This window comes from Vanellus vanellus (assembly GCF_965231255.1).
Source record: "Vanellus vanellus genome assembly, chromosome: 1".
NCBI classification, from domain to species: Eukaryota; Metazoa; Chordata; class Aves; order Charadriiformes; family Charadriidae; genus Vanellus; species Vanellus vanellus.
Genome location: NC_138905.1, coordinates 51815988 through 51838674, shown reverse-complemented (window position 1 = coordinate 51838674; position 22687 = coordinate 51815988). Strand labels below are relative to the sequence as shown.

General features: G+C 40.1%; 1 protein-coding gene across 1 annotated transcript; it reads left to right on the top strand.

Annotated features, from left to right (window-relative positions):
• USP44 (ubiquitin specific peptidase 44) lies at positions 1–22687 on the top strand. The gene is made up of 6 exons (XM_082485612.1): positions 1–54; positions 5683–7197; positions 18598–18796; positions 19271–19379; positions 20178–20383; positions 21280–22687. Exons 2-6 carry the CDS (start codon positions 5764–5766, stop codon positions 21474–21476), a joined length of 2145 nt encoding a protein of 714 aa, XP_082341738.1. The 5' UTR covers positions 1–54; positions 5683–5763; the 3' UTR covers positions 21477–22687.

Here is a 22687-nt window from a genome sequence, read left to right as displayed (position 1 = left end):
ACAGACCCGCCGCCGGCACATGGCGATCGGCCCTTCCCGCCCCGCGCGCGGCAGGTGGGTGCGGGGCCCCAGGGCGCTCGGGGGGGGTGACGGGGTTGTCTACCGGCGCTTCCCGGCCGGCTCGACATCGGTTGTGTCCCGGCGGCCCCCACCCCCCCCGACGCCTGTGGGCGTGCGGCCGCCGATGAGGGGCGGTGGGAACGGGAATCCCCGCGCCGGGCGGGGGGGTGGGGGACGGGACGGGGGGGGCGGTCTCCGCGCGGCGCTGACGTCGCTGAGGGGCCGCTGAGAGGAGGCTGCGGCTCGGGGCGCCCAAGATGGCGGCAGCGGCGGGTGACGGGTGCGTGCGGGGGTGGCCGGCGGGAGCGGGACGGCGGCTCTGCGCCCCCGCCGCTCGGGGGACGGCTGGCGGGAGCTCGGCGGAGGGGAGCGGGGGCGGCGGGTCCGGCGGCACCACCGGCTTCTGTTGGGGGTAGCGGCGGCGCGGTGCCCGTGGAGGGGCACCTGAGGAGGGGACGCAAGTTGCCGCGGGGGTGAGGGAGCTGCGGCCGTGCCAGCGGCTCTGGCCGGGGAGCGGGGGCCACGGGATAGTTCTGTCCCGCCGCGCTCGGGGGGGGTGTGTGGTGGGGAGCCCGAACGGGGCGGGTGAGGCGCACCGGGCCTTATGCGGGGGGGTGGAGGGGGCTCCCGGTACACTCAGCCATCCCGGAGGGGTCGGAAAGGCGTCGAGGTGAGGGAGACCGGGGGGGGGGAGGAGGGTGTTGGTCGGGTCTCCTGCGTGTGCTGCTTGTTGTCGGCGAGAGGCGAAGAGTCGCGCCATGTCGTGGGGCCGTTGGGAAGGGCCGGACCTTGCGAGGGAAATAGCCGTGGGCACCCTCGTGCTCCGGTATCGAGCCGTGGGTGAGCTTAGCCGGAGCGCCTTTATTCGGAATTGCTGTCGGGACGAGAGCCAGGCGGTGTCCGAGGAGGAGCTGTCGGGTCAGTCAAGAGATGCGTATTTTTTTCTAAATGGGAAGGACTTTCCCGGTGTGAAATCCAGACTCGGAAGAGGTGCTGTGTTTGTCGTTGCTTCTGTGAACATGCTTCAGTCTGAACTGTTTGTTTGCCATGAACTCTCAACTGTAGGAAATGCGCAGATTGAATGTAATGCTGTGTCGGTGTCTGGTGTCCTGGCAGCGTACTGTATAGACATTCCTTAGCTGGCGAAAAAGGGGGGGGGGGGGGGGGGAAGGTAAATGACGATCTGTATGGCTCCAAAGAAAGGCGGCTGGGGGGGGAGGGGAGGAAATGTGTGTTCTTGTTAAAGGCTGTACTGTTGAAATTCGGACATAATTTACAAATGTTCTTTTTGAAGTGTTGTTCTGATTTCCAAGTCTTACTGTTACGCCTGCAGGACTGTAGTGCAGTGTGAAGTTAAGGACATCGATGTTTTGTTGGGGCTGTTTTATTTTTTTTTTTTTATTGTTAAGAAAGCAGAAAAACAATACATCTGCCTTCTAGTTAGCATACTTGTTATCTCAAACTTTCAGTTGTTCGAGTGCCCATGATTCCTGTTTATTCGCATGAAACAGGTAGTCTGAACCTGATGTAAATCTGATTTAAAAGCCAGAATATTAATGGCACAGGTGAGCACAGTTTGTGTGTATCTGTTGGTAAAACTATGTACTGTATTTCTAGTTTAAAGCTTGAGATAGACTGATTTTTTTTTTTTTCATTTACGTGCCAAGCAATTAATTACGAAAGTAGTGACTAAGGGAAAAACATTTCCTTTTGTTTATATTTACGCTTACAATTTTAAAATTTATCAGCTGCGAAGAATAATCTTAATTTCTTGTTTACGTGAAACACAAATGGGAGAAAAACATATTTTCTTGACTTCTAGGTTGTTGGTTTTTAACATTTAGTACTTTGCAGCTCATGAGTTACCCAAAAGTGTACATTTTGCCAGCCATTTAGTGGAACTAAAGAAACGAGCACGTCAGTGAGGTTGAAATATGGCTCAATGAAAAAAAAAAAAAATCTATTTCGTATATCTTTTTCTTGCTTATGAAACTTCAGCGCAAGAAAAGACTTTTGCATACCTCTATTTTCCCAGATAACTTAATGCTTTCAGTAGTGCTATTCTGTGTGGTAGTACTTGTTATTTTGCTTACTGTTTCAGCTCAGGTCTGTGCTAAGAACACCGGGGGGCTTGATCTCTGAAGTGCTGGTCAACTAATTCACAGTTTCTTTGTGTGTGTGCACAGAACTGAACCTCGGGAGAGAAGAATGCAGAAACTAGCACTGAATAACTTTCTTTAGGGAATTTTAACGTTGGAGCATTTGCTTGTACTATTTTATTTCAGCTGCAGCTTTCTAGTAGGTGTGAGAGTGAGTATGCCATGTTTTTTAGGTTTCTTTCACCATTATCTGGTACTTTATTATTTTTCCCCCATGCTATTTTATCTTGCCAATTCTTGGTTCTAAGGTAAAGGTTTTAAATTTTGTGACTTGATGAAGTTTCAGTACTTCAGTGCTCCAAGTCTTAAAACATTCATGTGGTCAGTGTGCTGCTTGACATTCAGCTGAAGTTTTCTTGGTCTCAGTTTTGTACTTTCAGCTTTTTCAGTCTTTTTGGATATTTCTGTCTTTCTGACCAAACTCTGCATTTTGATTTCTTCACATTTTCTTCAAAGATTTCTCCCGTGCCAAGATGTTTCCTCCCCCTCCCCCCTTCCACTCCCACCTCCTTTCTCCACACATCGACGTAGGTGGGAAAATGTCATGCTGGCTTGATTGCTGGTAGGGGAGCTGAGGTTTTAGGTTTTTCTCTTCAAGGCGCTGATCTTGCGCTTTCGTAGAATCGTATTGCTTTTGTGTGAAGCTTGATTGTGCAATGCTGTTTTACACAGTGGTCATCCTGAAATCAGTCGACTACTTTTGTCCTCAGTCCAATATCTGCTTACATTGAGGCATGTAAGTAGTTTCACTCTTGATAATATTTTTTAAATGAAGAAAAACATTTTTTTTTCTGACCATATAATATTAAAAAAGAAGGGGAAAAAAAGGCCCAGTGTTTACACAGTGACTTTAACAAAACCAGAAAGGGTCGACCTCTCAGACTCCTCTGACAGCATTGCTGTATGTGACAGCCCTGTGGGAAGGCAGGGTTTAGTGTCCTTTTCTGGCCTGCTGGAAAGGACCGTTACTAATAATGTTATGGAGGAGAATCTATTTCTGTTAGTCCAAAAACACAAAGATGAGTATTGTCTCTTAAAATCCTGTCTACCATATTTAGTTATTGCAACACACTTTATGTTGGTATTACTTTAGCATTCCAGGAAGAATTAACGAACACAGTTCAACTCTGAAATTTATGTAAATTTTATCAGTGCTAAAAACTGGCTTTAGGGAAGACAGGTTGTCAGACTAGGAGAAGACATGGGAGAACGTAAGTGGTCTTATTTATCAAGACAGTATAAAAAGCAAGCCTAGTGTGCATGACTGTAAAAGAATCTCATTGGCAGCCTCTGTATAGACTACCTTGTAGAAGGAATGTTATGGAGGCTAGCAAGCTGAAAAAGTTCATCAAGCCATTATTTTTGTGATCTGTTGACCATAGCACACAAGGGATCTCGACCCCTGTAATACACTATGGCTGGTACTTAAGCTGGGAATTACTGAATGGGTACCCAGAAGTCATGGCGCCTGAAATTTTTCAGTGCAGTGAGTATGAGCTGGAGACAACTCTTAAATAAATTAAATGAGAATGATTAATATGAGCATGTAAAACTGTGTACACTTTATTAGTTTCACTACAGCTGTCTCAACTTGTTCAGTGTTAGAGTAAGACGTACACAACACGTGCTATGCTGGATACTGGCGATGTGTTTAGAGAGTTATTATAGTTCTTATGCTGATATCTGTATTGTAACATTTAAAAAGGCACTAACTGTGGGCTGATTAACCAGTCAAAGGCATTTTTTGTTAAATCTTCTAAGTACAGTTTTTATCTAAGTACCAGATAAAAAAATAAAGCTCCTTTCCTATCCGGTTGCAACGTTTTACCTGTTTCCCTTCCTTAGTGGTGTCATATCATTGTACGTTAGGGTTCACTCGATCTAATGCTTATTCTAACCTAGACATCTGTTCTGAATTGAGTAACCGATTCTTGTGTATTTCAGAACTGTAAAACTGGATAAATACTAGCATATTCAAGGATAATAGCTGGAATATAATCTTTTGGGTTCTGTCCAGATTTGTGTAAATCACTCAGCATTTTTGTAGCATGGTTTACTTATCTGTAAAACATAGAATCCTGGACCTTGATGTTCACTGTATGCTTGCATTTGTAATAGCATTACTTGTCGTGCGTGGCATAGCCTGGATATTTGACAAATCTGTGGTACTCCTCAGATGAAGTAAGCGTTTCATCTGGCACGTACTGTGCGTAGTGGTACTAGTGCTGTGTGCTATTTAGCCCTTCTAGTCAGTGACATCATGGGCACGAACACCACTGATCAAATATAATCACTTCCTGACACATTATTTGTCTCTAGATTATATCTCCCAACTAGAGATAGTTGAAAGAAAGATGGTGAAAATGTAAATAAAGAATTAATTTTAGTTAGAGCCTGCCTGTTTGTTTTAGGTAAGTGCACCTTATAGGAGAAAGCAAATACAGCAGCTTTAATAAATTTATGTGGTAGTATTTATTTGTTCAAAGGATGTAAGCCAGTGCTAACCAAATTTTTCAGTGATTTTTTTTTTGGAAGACACAGATTGGAAAGATCTGTTCAAAATACAGGTTTTTATAAAGTTTGCAGCAACTGAGGGAGATATCTAATGGTATTTCTGTTTTATAAGGAAATAAAGTTCTGTTTTTCCAAATCACTCTTTGTTTTGGAGATGTTAGGATGACATGTTAAAATGTACTTATTAAAGATACATTGTTGTAGAAAGCAGTGGTAAAATGGTCTTGCCTGAGCACAAAGGTGCAGTGATTTAATTAAGGGTTTGAGTTGGATAAAGAGCCTCATTTGTCTGAACTGTTGGCACTGTGTAAACACAATAAATTTAAGTGAACTTTGCACTTCTGCACCTGTATGCTTAGGTATAGAATTAATAGGAGCATGTTAGGATCATAGAATCACAGTGTTTGGGTTGGAAGGGACCTTCAAAGATCATCTAGTCCAAGCCCCTTGCCATGGGCAGGGACATCTTCCACTAGATCGGATTGCTTGATGCCCTGTCCAACCTGGACTTGAACACTTGGAGTGATGAGGCATCCACAGCTTTTCTGGGCAATCTGGCCCATTTTAAATTGTGTTTGTATCCAAACTTTGTAATATGTCTTTTAACTAAATCAATGCTCCTTAGAAAAAAAAAAAAAAAACAAACAAAAAAAAAAAAAACAACAAACAAAACAAACAAAACAGGCCTAATCTAAAGTGTAGCAAGTATGCTTCAGTCCTGAGCCAGAAGGTGCTGGGACTATAAACAGTCGTATTCAGACCATTTAGCCTGAATGTCGACCTGCTGAGGATAATGTTGATTGTGGCTTCACATAACTGACCGCCTTTATATGTTTAGTGGGGCTTAGTTGGATAGAGATCATGATCAAGTATGAGATTGATATACTGACATCTGTAAAAATGATACAGCTGGATATTTATGAACTGTAACATAACTATTTTTTTTTAGTTGCAGATTGAAGTATCATGGACAGAAAATAATTTGGATGATGTCTTTTGCCAGCGTGTCCCTGCAATTTCAGTTTTAACGATGGATAAGTGTAAGCACATAGGACGTCTGCGACTGGCCCAAGATCACTCCATACTGAATCCTCAGAAATGGCATTGCGTGGACTGCAATACTACGGAGTCTGTGTGGGCATGCCTCAGCTGCTCGCATGTGGCATGCGGAAGATATATTGAAGAACATGCACTAAAGCACTTTCAGGAGAGCAGTCACCCAGTGGCATTGGAAGTAAATGAGCTGTATGTTTTCTGTTATCTCTGTGATGATTATGTTCTTAATGATAATGCAACTGGTGATTTAAAACTGTTGCGAAGTACATTAAGTGCAATCAAGAGTCAAAACTATGAGTGCACTACTCGAAGCGGGAGGACTTTGCGTTCTATGGGTAGTAGTGATGATTCTTACCTTTCACATGGTGGTGCGCAAGCCTTGCTTCGGAATGAAGATCGCATGTTCACAGCTCTCTGGCACCGACGGCATGCGTTCCTGGGCAAAATATTCAGATCATGGTTTGAGTTGACGCCTACTGGAAAAAAGATTTTGGAAGAAGAAAGGCGTCGGGAAGAAGCAGAGGAAAGAAGGGACAGAGCTAGGAAGAGAAGACAGGAACGAAAGCGTCAGTTGAAAGCAGAGATGGAAAAGATGCCTCCAAGAAAGAGCAGTCGTTTACAAAATCAGATTAGAGTGTCCTCAGAAACAGCACCCTGCCTGCAAAAAACATCACAGAACATGGAATCTGTGGCAGAGTTGGAAAAAATGTATACCTCAGATGAAGAAAGATTGAAAAAAATAAGTGACTCTCCAATTAAACGAAGGCCTACAGTGACTCCTGGGGTAACAGGACTGAGAAACCTGGGAAATACATGCTATATGAATTCTATCCTGCAGGTATTAAGTCACTTACTTATTTTTCGAGAATGCTTTTTAAAGCTTGATCTCAACCAAACTCAGGAACTGCTGGCAACAGCAACCAATGGTAAAACCAGATCTTCGTCTAAACACCTGTCAATAGCTGCCTCAACATTACATGTGAATGAGAACCAAGAGAAAGTAAAGGGATCCTCTTCTGTGAGGCGGCCTAGTTTATCCTCTGGATTGAGTGGAGGAGCATCAAAAAGTAGAAATATGGAACTTATTCAGCCCAGGGAGCCCAGTTCAAAGCATATTTCTCTCTGTCATGAGCTGCATACTCTGTTTCAAGTTATGTGGTCTGGCAAATGGGCACTGGTGTCTCCTTTTGCCATGCTTCATTCTGTGTGGAGACTAATTCCAGCCTTCAGAGGATATGCCCAACAAGATGCTCAGGAATTTCTCTGTGAACTTCTGGATAAAGTGCAGCAGGAACTGGAGACTACCGGGACCAGATACCCAGCTCTCATACCTGCTTCTCAAAGAAAACTTATAAAACAGGTTTTGAATGTGGTTAACAACATTTTTCATGGACAGCTATTAAGTCAGGTATGTTTTATGACTTTTTTTTTTTTAAGGTGTGTAATGACTTCTAGTTATGAATTTATATTGGTTAGTGATAGGCATGCTTCAAAGGTTTATACATTTATAACTACTGAAGGGAGATGGGGAAGGTATAATAAACACAATTTCAGAAGACAGGTAATTTCTAAACCATGACAGTACTCCTAAAACTTTCAGTAGAAGAGTCACCTGATAAACTAAGTGTTAAAGTTGGTATTTTAAAGCACACCTTTACAACTACTGAGAAATATCTGGCTTTGCTATTAAGCACCAACTAATTTGCAGGAATAAAGAATTTACAATTTTAAGCATCTAGCTTATCACTGTAGTGATACTAGATAAAAGCTGTTAAGGAAGGTGTTAATCTTGTCTAAGTGGAATCTGATTAGGTAATGGGTGCCAAGCAGGGAATTATTTCAGTAAATAGCCTGAATTTGAGATTTATTACTACAGAATAATTGCCTGTCATGATGCTATGTATGGGAATACTAATACTTTCTTTCTCTTACAACACAAAGACATAGAAGGCTCTGTCAACACAGGAACCAAATTTGTAGGGTGGAGGTGACAGTTGTTTTCCTTTTTTCTGCCTGACTACTCTCCTTTTTTCTTCTTCTCAGCTTCCTGTTAAGTAGTTCAATGTGTCCGCTTACTATTATGCATATCCTAACTGTGTGCGCGTACAAATGTCTGAGAACTGGCTGAACAAATGCTGGTTTCTGTTGAATTAATCTGAAAACTAACCACATTGAAGCAGGAACAGGGGTTGAGAAAGTCTTGCCCCCCTTGGAATTGGTCTTTAGTATGCATGCACACGTAACTGAGGGAGTGCAGAAGCATTTAATGGATATGTTGTGTGAAGGAGTAGAAGTTTAATACAAATTAACAAAAATGTGGATGTTCCCATTATTCTGACTATTTGATTGATAGCTTAATGTTTCAGTATGTGAAGCTAGAAATCCAAGTGTTTTTTGACTAAGGTAGGATTGTTTACTGATACGATATCCATAAACTTCATAATAAGATAACAGGACTTTAAAGTTAGGGTTGTTTGCAGCATATGATAGCTTTTAGGTCATCTTAGCTTTTGTGTAGCTACTAGAAACTTGTATCTACTAATAAAATCAGATCATCCTCTACCTCCCATTTGGACCAACGTAAGAGCATTTCTGTTGGTATACTGCCTTTCCTCGGGGTCGTTAACATACCTTGTATCAGGGTTGTGCTAATTTAAGGGTTTAGTATATTATGTCATTAAGGCTTTCTATTTGAAAATCACATTCCCCTCCAAAATTGTAACTTTGTTAGTAAAACAAAGTAACTGACAAGGCTTGGTTGCATTCCAAGCCTTCTTACAGGACTTTATGGAAGAATTTTCAAGGCTCTGAAGACGCAAGCGTTATTTCAGTAGTACTGCTTCTTTCACATGTTTTTAGCTTTGTAATGTGAAGAGGCTTGTTACTAGAAACCCTCCCACCTTCCTGAAACCAGGGAGGCGAATAGTGAGAATTCACTCAAGTATCATCGAGTAAGACTGAAAGGGAATTAAACAGTTTTGAGCTATCCTGTGACTTCTGTGACTGCAACACACAGCTCTTCTACTGCAGCTGGTCAATGTCTGTTTGCAAAATACAGCCTTGATGCACTTCAGAATGGCTGGAGTGAGAGGAACAAGGAGAAGAGTGTGGAGGCTGTTATCTATAGTAATTTCTCCCTGGTTTGTTAAGCAGTTCCCACAGGCAGTGTCCAGCACTTTACCGCCTCATGTTCCCTTTGTCTTCTGCCACTTGTTTGTTTCAATTTAGTCTTCGCTAGCGCTTTTGAATGTGATATGTATTAAAAGCAAAAGGTACCCCCTGAAGATTTACATTTCTTCCTTGATAAAATATATTCAGGTTGTCGTAATGATTCAGTCCCTGGTGTTTTGCACATGGAAGGATGAGATGTAAAAAGCTGTATTAGGGAATTACTTTCCTCTCCTCAGTGAGATTCCTGCATCATGATTTTGCTAGGTGTTTTCCAGAACTGGCACAAACTGCTATAATGAAAGTTAACAAAAAAGGCAAGGAAACATCCATACAGGGCTGAAGAAAAATATGAGACTTCTTGCTATGTCATAACATCTTTGACAATGTTAGCTCTTACAAGTAAGGAGTGTATGCTTTGTCCTTGTAGGCTTAACTTTATCTACCTACTAGCTGTAACAGTATTACAGTTTCTCTCTAGAAGATAGTTGGAGCCATAGCCTGCTGCATTTATTGAAGATAGGATGGTATTTTAGTCTAGCGTATTTAATAAGCTACATCTTAATTCAGTGATTAAGGGGAATTGAGAAGCTTGTTTCTGTGCGCAGTTGCTTTCCATTTTAGGATCACTAAAAAGTTGTTATACTTACTATCCCTTTGTAATGAAAGTATTAGTTAAAGATACTTGATTCTGTGAGATACTCAAGTGCAGTGAAGTCAATCTTCTTGACCTTCAAACTTCATGAATACTATGAGCTACTTTTGATACAGTACACAGGGTCACTTACAGTGCCGATAAGCTGTATGTTTACTTAGGTTTCACATGACTTTCACCTGTGCAATAAAACATTTTCCCTTTTCTTCTAGCTGTTCTATTTTAACTTCAAGGGAAGTCATAATCCTGAGATTGCTGTCAGTCTGTTGCTATTGAAAGGGCTGCCTGGTTCAGCACTACAACTGAATTTAGGATTAAGAAAGGAGAAAACTGGGTGCGTGAGAATCTTATGCAGATTACTTTTTGATAACTAGAAAAATACTTTAGGTGATGTCAAAACAATTGCACATTTTATATGAGTGAGTTGGATTTGGTTTTGTTATGTTCTCAACTGATTTAAATTAGGTGGTTTTCATCTTCTATGTGAAATCTTTTAGTCTTTTATGAAACACTAGACTAGGTAATGAGTAACTCTAGGAATAGCATGAGTGGATGCCTCTTGACTTTTTAAAAAATTTTAATTTATTCCAATATCTTTTTCAGGATTACAGCTTTTTACTCTACAGTACAGACTGTGAAACTTCAATGCCCAGTACATCTAAGGGAAGTAAAGATAGGATCTATAGCTACAAAATCCTTCCCCTCTGTTCTTTCCTGTTTCACATGCCAGTGTTCCTCCAGTGATTGCCTGGACGAAATTGTGCTATAGCACTTACTGGGCAAAGGAGTCTGCATCTTGTAAATGTGTGCTTTCAGAGGCAGATCTGCTGGAGCAGTGGCTCATCCCTTTCAACCCCATTGGGACTGCAAGCAAATGCCTATATATATATATGTTAAATTCCCAGTTGTTTTCAATCCCTCAGTGCTTGTACTCTTGTGGGAGTTACCCACTGTCTCCTATCCTTGATCCTTCAATGCGAAAAGAGGAAAATACTGACTCCACTATGAAGTTACGTACCACTGGTAAACTGACCCATATGGATCCACAGATCTTTGAAGTACACTTCAAGAGCTCAAGGAGATTAGCCACCATCTCCCTCAAGAGTTTTTTGGCTGGGGTTTTTAAGTGTTCCCAGCTAAATAGCACCATCTGCAACAATCTTTAAATGATCTATATTTCAAGTTTTGCCCATATTAAGCAAGGAAGTGGGCAGGTATAAAAAACAAACCGGAGATTGGAATAGCATGTTTTAGCTTTCAAAGTAAATGTGTATTTTCAGCACTGCTTTGGGAAAATTGTCCCATGTGTCCACAGAAATCATACTAGCAGAAACTCTGGTGTGTGTAGTTATATCAGTATTAAGATTTTTGTCAGGATGATTTATACCGGGGGGACGGAGGCAGGGAAACTAGTATGAAGTATTTATGAAAGCTGATCTAGACAATCTAGCTGATCTAGGAAGGTAGTCTAGCAGATCTAGGAAATTTGCAGATTGCTGGCAAATGTTATGTGTAGACACAGCTTTTACCTCTTTTAACTTTTTTTTAAAAAGTTTAACTAAATTGGTTTACCCTTAGGATAATGTTGAGTACACAGGTTTTGATTGTTTAAAAGCTAGAGGGCTGTTTTAGATTGCATTTTTGAAGATTTTGATATTCACAAAAAGTCTGAGTCAAGACTATCAAGACATCAAAAATGGTGAAAGAATAGACTCGTGTTTCTGATACAGCTGATTTGGAGGCAGTCTTGATTTTGCAGTGTAGCACATATACGTCCCAAATAAATTGCCCAACTGTCCCCCAGTTCAACCCATATAGTATGAAGCTTTCAGGAACTAAAATGTGGTAGTTCCTAAGGAAACTAGATAATGGATGTTTCATGTATTTTGTGCTTTTTGGCTATTGCATTAGTAAAACTTCTACCACTGTGTTGTTAAAACTAGCAACTTCCTAAAGTTCAAAATCAGCTTCTTGTCATGAGAATTATCAGGAAAAATGACTTTTCTGTAAGCCAGACCGGATGATTCTAAATATTTTTACCTACTCTTAAATGATGCCAAAATAATTATGCAGATTACTGAATTTCTTAGTATTCTTATTTTTGTGTGTGCTGAGATATAAAGGCATATTTGCATCTAATAATAACAGTAACTTGTCAAAATAATCACTGAAGATCAAATTAGTATTTTAGAAAACTTTTTTGTTACAAAAGGTTGTTTGTCTTCCCTCAGTTGCTCAGCTTTCATTCCTTATTTTTCTGATAACAACAGTTAAGTTCACATGTATTTGTGTGCGTGCACATGCAGAATTGCTGAGGTTGGAAAGAACCTCTGGAAATCATCTAGTTGAAATCTGCTCAAAACAGGGTCAACTGGAACAGGTTGCTCAGGGCTGTGTGCAGTCAGGTTTTCAATAGCACCAATGATGGAAACACCACAACCTCTCTGGGCAGCCTCTGCCAGTGCTAGTCCGTCCTCCCACTAGAACCACTTTCTTCTTCTGTTTCAATGGAACCTCCTGTGTTCCAGTTTGTGCCCATTTCCTCTTGTCCTGACACTGGGCACCACGGAGGAGAGCCTGGCTCCATCTTCCTTACTCCTCCCCCCCATCAGGTATTTACAGACATGGGTAAGATCCCCCTGAGCTTCACTTCTCCAGGCCAAAAACTCCCAGCTCTCTCAGCCTCTCCTCATACATCAGATACTCCAAACCCTTTCATCATCTTCCTGGCCCTTTGCTGGACTCACTCCAGTAAGTCTGAAAGGCAGCACTGGATCCAGCCCTCCAGCTGTGCCTCCCTGGGGCTGAGGAGAGAGGAAGGTTCACCTGCCTCAAGGATGCTCTGCCTGATGCAGCCCTGGAGGCTTTTGGCCTGCTTTGCTGCAAGGGCACGATGCTGTCTCATGGTTTACTTGTCCCCCAGGGCCCCTGGGGCCTTCTGTGGGGAGCTGCTTCCCAGCCTGTACTGGTGCTGGGGTTACTCCTGCCCAGGTGCAGGACTTGACTTGGCATTTCCCTTTGTTGCAGCGCAGGAGGTTTCTGTTGGCCCATTTCCCCTGCTTGTCCTGCTCCCTCTGGGTGGCAGCACAACTCTGTGGTGTATCAGACACTCCGCCCAGGTTTGTGTCATCTGCAAACTTCCTGAGGGTTTAACAGAATCAACCCCTGGGGTACACCAGTAGTATCTGGGCTCCAGCTGCATTTCATGCCGCTGATCACTGTGCATTGAGCCTGGCAGTTCATTTAGTTTTCAGTCTGTCTTGCTGTCCTTTATCTAGCCTGCACTTCATAATTTTTTTTCTGTGGGCATGTTATGGGATACAGTATTCGAAGCCTTACTGAAGTAAACATAAACAACATCTACTGTTTTCCACTCACCCACTGGTTATCTGTACCAGTCATCTCACCGTCAGAAGAAAGCTATCAGGTTGGTCAAGTGTGATTTTTCCCATCATAAATCCATGGTGCCTGCTCCCAATCATCATCTTATCCTTAATATCTTTAGAAACAGTTTCCAGAATTATTTGCTCCCTCAGCCTTCCCACAGGTCAAGGTGATGCTGATAGGCTTGTAGTTCCCCCAGATCGTCCTTCTTGAAGACAGGAGTGACACTTACTTTCTTCCTATCCTTGGGATCATCCCCGATTGCCATGACCTTGCCAGGACCTTTGAAAGATGGAAGATAATCTTGCAATGCCATCAGCCAGCTCCTTATGTTCTTTCAGTTTAGTCAGGGATAGTTTCTAATTCTAGGCAAGCAGGAGCAGGACAGTTGATGTGTGGCTACAAAAGGCCCAGTAAGGGAGAAGACTAAATAAGGCTTGTGCTAATTTATGTGAAAGCTGCTCAGGTATGTAATAAATCAAGGAAGAAAATTCATGTTGAATTATGAATGAAGTGTTTTACTGAACTGGTGCGTGTTGCAAAGCAGTAAATAGTTGTTGATGGTTTCTTTGAATGCTGTTGATTCAATTCAAATTTAATGAAGATGATAAAGATATACCTAGTCAATGTAACTTTAACAAACAACTTTTTGGAGTGGTGAGGAACCCCTTAGAAACTGTTTTGTTTGGGATTTTGAAAGTCTTTGTGAGGATTCCACTGCTTTTGAATCTGGTGCCTTACGTAAAGGTCTTTGCCTAGATTTCTGTTACAGCAACACCAAACAGCAGTGAAAGTGAAGAGCAGTGGCTGTGCTGGTGTAGTAATGACTTTCCTCTACAGCAAAGTTGTGACTAGTTACAGTTTCTTCTTAGGACAAACCTATCTTGGGCGGTGAGCTTTTTTTATTCCCCAATAATTCACCATTTATTATAGCAATGCTTAGTAAGAACTAGCTTTTGATATCTCTAGGCATACTTAAGTAGAAAAAACCAAATGGTTTGATTACCTCCTGATCACGTTTAAGATGGAATCTGAGCAAAGTGCCTCCCCTCCAGCCCCACGCAGCACAGCAGAAGGGCAGTGTGCAGTGCTCTGAGAAATGAATATACCAAGACCAAGAGAGTGGAGTAGGTTCTAGTCAATGTAGTATGCAAATTACATTTAAAGTTTTAAAAGGCGGTGCTTCTTGTAAGTCTTGCTCCATTTACTTGCTCAACCAGTGTGTTTCAGGACAGATTGTCCGAGAGAAACGGAAATGTGCAATCTTTGGGTTGTTTGAAGCCCTTCAGTTTGGGTAGCATGCTGTGAGTTAGAGTGAGAGAATGCTGAGGCTGACTATCGTGTACTGCTGCATATTAAGTCTCACATTGAATAGACTATTAAAAACTATGAGAACTTCAGGTAGGTAATAGGAGGATTTGCACATAGACCATCCATGACCTGGATGCTGATTTCTATATTCTGGTATTGGTCTTTGTGCTTTTATGCGTCGCCTGAATTACAAAATGGTTGTCAAGTTGCTTTCCAAATAGGTGAAGGCGACATTTTTAAAACTGTTAATCCATAGGAGGCCATTGAATCAGAGATCGCAGTTTGCTATCATTATGCTTGTGTTATTCTGTTAAATAGATACAGATCATTATGACAGTGGTGTATGCTTATCACTACAAAGCTAAGTTATTTTTAACTGAAGAAATTATGGACTGTTATGTGGAATTCCATATTGTAGCAGCATCCTGGAAGTCCCTTTCTCTTTGATTACTTTGCTGTGGAAAAATTCATTTACTACTCTTTCTATATATGTCTCATAGAGTGAAAACTTAAATAACATTGAAAGCACAAAAATGGGACTGGCCATCTTATTATTCTTAACCAAAAGAGAATAAGAGCAGAGATGGTAACAGTTGTCTTTCTTCCATGCAAGTGCAGGGAACATAGGCTAAACAGTTGATGATGGAGTTGGCTTCTTTTGCAGCAATATGTTAACTATTTTCTTTGGCTGTATTTAGGCTGAATGCCATCCGGGGCAGTGGCTGTCCGTCAAATTATTGTAGGCACATTGATGCTTGTCTGAGTGGCCTCCATACTTAGCTTGAATCAAGCAATTTGATCCAGCTCTTTTCAGCTTGGCCTTTGGCCCATGATTGAATACTGAGCTGTAACCAAACAATTGTATATAGTACCCATGTTTCAAGGCACAAGAGGGTGGTCAGGGCAGAACATAAGGTAGAGATTTTGGACTAGCTAAAAACAGTAATTTACTTTCTTTGCTCTAATGTAAACTTCTCATGTAGCTTTGTTATAAATTACAGCATTAAGGCTTCTTAAAATAGCAATAATGGAATATAATGGGGAGGTGAAATCAAACTCTGAGTTTGTAAAATACAGTCATAAAAAGGATACGTGTCACTAACCAGATTGCTAGAGCAGTCACTTCCCTATTACTGCTGTGCATACTCATGCCATAAAAAGTTACATTGGACAGATGCATAAAGTTTTTGTCAGCCCTTTGAGTTCATGTTTGGGGGTGTTGTTTTGTTTTTTTAAAAAACTTCATATCTTGTTCAACCAACTTTTGAGCATTTAATACAATTTCAGTGCTTTTCATGAAAAAAAGAAATCTGGGTGTACTGTGGGAATGGTGGAGGAGTGTGAGATAAAGGAGTCCCATTTAGGACAGAAAGAGAAGTGATGGGAGCGTTGTGAAGCCTGTGCTGATGGACAGGCCAGTGCAGATGGATTCCACAGAAGTGTAGGGATCTTCCTACTTGTTGAGCAATCCAAATTGTAAGCTCAGGCCTGGCTAAGAAAAAAATACTTTCAACCTTTTTTTCCAGCCCTGATTTACCTCATTTACCATGGAGTGAGAGCATACAGGAGCAGTGGGCGCACTGTGGCTGATATGGTTGGGTGTATGCTTATCCAAATACATCACTGGGCTGTTAGCAAGTATGCAAATCCCAAATAACTCTTAATAAGAGTTTAACTCTGCTGCAGCCTCATGGTAGGGAGGAGTGTCTTGCATTTGAGGAAATAAGTGCAGCTCTGTCAGTACAGGATTTTGTCAACATAAGTCAGCTTTGCTCACAGTTGTATGACGAGATGAGAAGTGGTGCAACTGCATGAGTGTGGCTTGTTTTTTTGTTTCGGGTTTTTTTTTTTTTTGAGAGGCAAAAATTGGAAGCTGGATTGATTTTTTTTTTTTTTTTTTTTTTTTTTTTTTTTGGTCTTTTTCTTTGGGATAGTACTTATTACCTAGTTGGGAAAGAGGATCTTAAAATAACCTAGATTGTTAACATTACACACTAAATTTAAAACCTCAGAAGTTGTTAAAATTATCTGTACTGAGCTCATGTACGTACTTCATCCTAAGCCCGTTAATCTTCAGTGTGCATTCATGTGTAACAAATTCTTAAATAACTCATCAATTAAATAAACTTTTGGCCCCCAAAAAACCCCATTTGTACAGCAGAAATCTATTAGTCATTCTGTGTTTATGCTGGAGTTAGCTTGAACTGTGGCCAAACATATCATTTTGTCTCCAAGTCTAGATTCCAGCTCTGAATTACTAATAGCTTGTGGCTTTGAAACGTTGCCAGATGTTAGCACTTACAAAAGAAGTTCCTGTCAGTGTAAATTAAAACAGAAGATTCTCCTCTTTTCTGCCATGTAAGTTCAAAGTTGTGTTTTCTAAGAACAAGGCAGTGGCATTTTCCTTTTCAAACTTAAAGCAGCTAACAGCTTTCCTGAAAAATAGGTGCTGGTACAGAAATACACATTCACATTAGGCAGCTAATGCATAGATCATGGATAAGCTGTTTTAGCTAATGAATGCATTAAATAAGTACAAGAACACCTAGGAGAAAGGTATCAAAAAGTGGTAGATCTGTCTTTATATAAAAGATCATGAAATAACAGACAAAGCAGGGTGAATAATTGTGTAACAGCAAACCTTTAGAGGAAAATAAGGGAACTCTTGAACAAAAGTGAGTATATTTTTACGCTTGTGTAGGCTTACTAACCTCATTGAAGAGAATTATGCTGAATTTACGTAGAACAGCAACACAAAGGGCGTGCCTCTGAAATAACAATATTTGGATGCCTTGTGGATTTTCATTCCTTTATTATTACATCTTTGTATTACTTGTTCCAAATAACTTGTGGTATTTTCCTAAATAGGAAGCATGCTGATGGAGATTTAATTTGGCAATTATTTACCCTTGTGGTGCAAACTTAAGGAGGTATTTGATATTCCATTTACTGTAAAACATGAATGGTGGTGCCTTATCACACCTGTCTGTTATTCTGGGCTTGTAAATAACAGTATCTTGACAGTTGGTCCTGTATGAAAATGTTGAGTTTCTTTAATCTTTTTGGTGGGAAAGTTAAATTGTTGGGGAAGGGGGTGGGAACATGTTACATGCTTATGGAAGTTCTGTCAAAGCTATCTATCTGGGCCCAATTAAAATTCAACTTATTTTCAGAACGTGTCTTTTCTAGAGCAGTGAGGTTAGAGCTGCTTGAATTAGTGGTGAACTGCAACTTATAAGCCAATGAATACACTAACAGTAGAAAACTCAGGTAATAACTCTTTGGGATTGTTTTGTACTTTGTTGCATTGTACATACCAAGGTGAACATATCTTTAGTCTTACACGCACACTTCATATTTACTGGTATTTTTTATAGCCTTTATGGACTAACATAAAGGCTATTACAGTCTAAACAGAGCTTCACTACTGTGTAGGTCAGCTGCTAATCAAAGTTGCTCATCCACACAGACCATGGAAGGGTCCCTTGGAGGAAGACTCTAATGATGTGACACTCTTCTATAACAGAAGCTGGCTTTTAGAAGACTGCATTGCAAATCAACACCTAACGTGTTGCCATTCCAGCATAGAAGAGCTACTGCTTTTAACATACTTCCCTAAATCTTGAATGTTTTCATATATTAATTGTCCCCTGCTGTATTATCTGCATTTTCCAGGTTGACTCACTTCACTTCTTGACATTTTATTTATGTTGTCTTACTGCTTGTCCTTTCCCTAGTGTGACGATGGATCCACTTACTGAAAGAAGAAATAAATTATTTTTACCTGTTAATTTTTCTTTGAAGAAGTGTGCTTCCTAATCCAGGCTTCCCTGGAAGACTTAAAAAGTAAGAAGGATATGACTTTAAAATCCCCAGCTGTTTTGTGTTTCATTTTGTTTGTTTGTTTTAATTAACCTAAACCATAGTTTCTCTTTCATGTAAATCTTTCTTTTGGAGTGTTTCTTTTTTGGAGAAAAGACTCCCGAGACTACACCAGCTGCTTTCTCTTGGACAGTCCCAGACAGGCCACTTTGACACTGCTTTTGTTTCTCAGTAAAACTAAGAACGCTTACCTATTTGTGATAACAGTATTGGACATGCTGCTTCAGAGAAAAGAAATTAGGTTTATAATTTCTCTTGTTAAATTACTATGTCTTGGTTTTGGTTGCATCAGTTATCTGTAGGAAAAAAAAATATTCTTTTTTTTTTTATAGAGCTATGTTATGGTACACTTTAAGCAAATTAAGGGTTTTTTTGAGTGTAAACAACTGGTGAAATATTGTTTTACAGGTTACATGTCTTGCCTGTGACAATAAATCAAATACCATAGAACCTTTCTGGGACCTGTCCCTGGAGTTTCCTGAGAGGTATCATTGCAACGGCAAGGAGATGTCATCTCAGTATCCGTGTCTGCTGACAGAAATGCTGGCCAAGTTTACAGAAACTGAAGCTTTGGAAGGAAAGATATATGCATGTGATCAGTGCAACAGTGAGTAAAGGCAGTATGTACTCATGCATACGTTCTCTGTGTAAAATATAAAGTAAACTGACTGAAAGGGTGGAAGGAAAATACTAAAAGTCTTAAAAGTATGTAGCAAGCGAAGTACTAGTGTGGTCACTTGACAGCTATTCCTCCCCATCTAGAAGATGGAATTGTTCAAAGGCTGTTTTAATGTGTGATGCTTCTCTTGGATAAAGTCTGATCACACACTAATGGGGATTCTGATACTCCCAGCTGAAGAACCCATCAGCTTTTTAAATTAAGGTGACTAACCTAAGTAACCACAAGTATTTTATACTTACATCATAAAATAATCCTTGCAAAATAGCTCTCGGTGTATCCTTTTTAAGGAGGCACATACAGTGGCTATCTAGGTCCACACAAATTTGGTGGATAAATCTTAGACAGAAATACAGGGCTGTTATCGACATTTGTATTGTGTAACTGTGTGTTATGCCTCAGCAAAACGAAGGAAGTTTTCTTCTAAACCAGTTATACTCACAGAAGCTCAGAAGCAGCTTATGGTGTGTCGGCTACCTCAGGTTCTCAGATTACATCTTAAACGGTTTAGGTAAGTAGTACCACAACAAAGTGTTGCAAACTGACCAGTTCACTCCTGCTTTTCTGTTGTTAGGGGTCAATGTCTTGCATCATCAGTCTCATTTTCCTTTACTAGTATGATGAGAAATGGTTATTAGAAACTTACTTTTCTTGTTTAATTTAAACATCAAGATACGCTGTAAATAGAGAATTGACCTTTTGGATTCTAACTACTTGCTACTTTAATACCAAAATTATTTCATCCTTTTCAGTCAAAACCTACTAACCTTGCTGTGAACTCTGTTGATAAAAATTAATCTTGTGTTACCACAATAAGTAAATGCTCATGTTCACTAATGTACAAACCGTGATTGTATTCAGTGGCAGTCTCACACAACCTTCATATAACCAAATAAATTAATGCATTAGCCTGAGAGTAAGGAAGTGGAGACTGCATCTCTGTGAACTTTTAGGCCACGCATTAGTACAGAGTCTGTCCCAAATACAAAGGAAACTGAAAATTAGAATAAATGAGAAATACTAGTGATGTAGAATATGTCGGAAGTACTTCCCACTCACCATTACACAAATCTTAAGATGGATAGTTCAGAAGGTGAGAATAGTAGGTACAATAGACACATTTTAAAAGGCCTTGAAATAAAGGAGAAGTGAAAGAGGAAGCCTAGAAAAAAAAAGTGTGCAAATTTGCATATGTTTTGTGCACAAAGACAATAGTGAAGATAACACTTGTTATGTTAAATAAACCATAATTCAGAATGCTGTGTTCTTTGTTTGAAAAACTAAGTTTTCATTTGACTTACCTTTCCAGGTGGTCAGGACGCAATCATCGTGAGAAGATTGGTGTACATGTTAATTTTGATCAAATGCTGAACATGGAGCCTTATTGCTGCAGAGAGTCCCTGAAGTCTGTCCTACCTGACTGCTTTATCTACGACTTGTCTGCTGTGGTAATGCATCACGGGAAAGGGTTTGGCTCAGGGCACTACACTGCCTACTGCTACAATTCAGAAGGAGGTAGGAACCAGCTGTGAAATAAGGAGTGTGGGAGAAAGAGGTGTTCCTAATTCTAAACTGCTACGTTTACTGTCTTTTCTCACACACAAAAGGGCATCACTTGTAGCTGAACTGTCTGGTGTGAGAATTGCAGTTCGGTAGACCAAAACAGTTCAGTTTTGTATGGGCTTGTTAAACGTGTTCTAGTTATAAAGTCTCATAAATCTGAGGAGGTGTCCTGCTTTCAGCTGGGATAGAGTTAATTTACCTAGTAGCTGCTGTGTTTTGGATTTAGTATGAGAATAATGTTGATGATAGGTATTGTTGTTGCTAGGTAATGTTTATATTAAGACAAGGACCTTTTCAGCTTCCCGTAGAAGCTGAGAGGGAACATAGACAGGACAAGCTGGCCAAGGGAATATTCCATACCACAGACATGTTCAGTGTATGTAAATGGCATTGGATGGGGGGCAGGAATCCATGATCTCTGCTTGGAACAGGCTGGGCAATCTATCATTGGGTGGTGATCAAGTGTATTGCATCGCTCATTTTGTATATTCTTCTATCATTATTGTTGTTATTATCTCCTCTTCCATTACTGTTCTCTTAAACTGTCTTTAATTTAACCCAGGAGTTTTCCTTTTTTTTCCAATTCTCTTCCCCTGTCCCACTGCAGGGAGTGAAGTGAATGAATGGCTGCACGGTCCTGGTTGCCGCTTGGGGTTAAACCATGATAAGAAGCTACACTGGGCTTTTAAAATTTAGGGGCAAATGTACTAGATCAATAGAAACAGTATACTATTTCTACACAACTTGTTAAATGAGACTCACTAATTAATTATTAAATACTATGTGATTACCTCAAATCAGTGTGCTGATGACTTTTTTTTTTTTTTTTTGGTGTTTCTTCACTGCAGGGTTTTGGGTACACTGCAATGATTCGAAACTCAACACGTGCACTATGGAAGAAGTATGCAAGGCTCAAGCTTACATTTTGTTTTACAGCCAACGACTTACTCAGGCAAACAGACATGGTAAAATACCATGTCCCAGCACAGCTGAAAGTCAGCAGCACACAGAATTAGCTGATAGTTCTATGGGCAGCAGCAGCTAATCCAAAGCCAGTTAACTGTGTGTATGGTAAAAGTTTGAATTGTCATACCTATATATTTTTAAATGAAATGAAAGTACAGTATTGTACTTTTTTACTTCGAATCCGTGTACAATGTTTATATACTTTTGTATTAGTCAAAGTACTCTTTACAATTGTTAGTAAAAGTTTTTATTGACAGTAAGTACCTAGAATTTCAACACAGCTATTTTTTTAAGAAAAAGATTGCTATTTGCATTTAACTCTTACCTCAGGCTGTTTTTTTTAAGCTGGTTTTGTATTTTGATAATCTCTTTTAATTGGTTTAGAAAAATGACTTTCAATGGGCAACTGATGTTTCTCTGGTTAATTTTCTATATATGCTTCTGTACATTTTATAGTATAGTTCTAATGATATGATTCTTAACTGTCTGCAGGAATTGCTACTAGTCTTAGAATATTAACATTCACCAGCAAGGAATGTTTTACATGTCAAATAGTAACTGAACTTTTTGTAGGAAACTTTCTGTATATTCTCCATGACTAAAGTGAAATTATTTTGCAAGGTTCAAAGGTGCCTTCAAGGGAGCTACGCTAAAGATACACTGATAGAATGCGCTAAAATCTGAAGTTGAGGAAATAGAGCATGTACTTATTTTCATACAAGTACATAAAAGGAGTGTTTAATAACAGAATAATGTATCTTTACCAAGACTTCCATATTTTAGCCTTAACACGTCTGACAACTTAAAACTGAAGTGCCAAATTCAAAGTACTAACTTTGACAACTAGGGGCTTTTTATTCCACTAACTTAAAAAGCTTTACAAAACTGAGCAAAACCACACTTGCCCACCCCACTGTCATTGCTACAAGAACATGAGCACCCCCTTTCTTGCATTGAACAAGCTTACTTTAAATTGTAGCAAGTGTTGTCTGTTTCAGTAGTCTCTTAACACAAACCCCTGAAAAGAAGCTATAAAACTTGTATGAAAGCATTTTTCAATCTGACTGGTTTCATTACCTACAACTGCTGTACCTTCTCCACAGTCCTACCACTAGCATTAACAGAACTGTGCATTGAGGAGAATAACAAGCAGGAATTATCAGTCTTTCTCCACATACAGTAGTTAATGCCAAGTAAATTTTAATTGTGAAGTTATTTTGCATAAGTCCTATGCAAATTGTTACCTCATCTTCTGCAAAGTTTATACCTCAATAAAATGCCTTGATGTGG

Bases quoted from the DNA above. Each gene is read 5' to 3' on its own strand.
- USP44 (XM_082485612.1), top strand. From the start codon at position 5,764: ATGGATAAGTGTAAGCACATAGGACGTCTGCGACTGGCCCAAGATCAC. The intron at 18,797-19,270 runs GTGAGTAAAGGC...GTTATGCCTCAG, and splicing joins TGCATGTGATCAGTGCAACA to CAAAACGAAGGAAGTTTTCT. The intron at 20,384-21,279 runs GTAGGAACCAGC...TCTTCACTGCAG, and splicing joins CTGCTACAATTCAGAAGGAG to GGTTTTGGGTACACTGCAAT.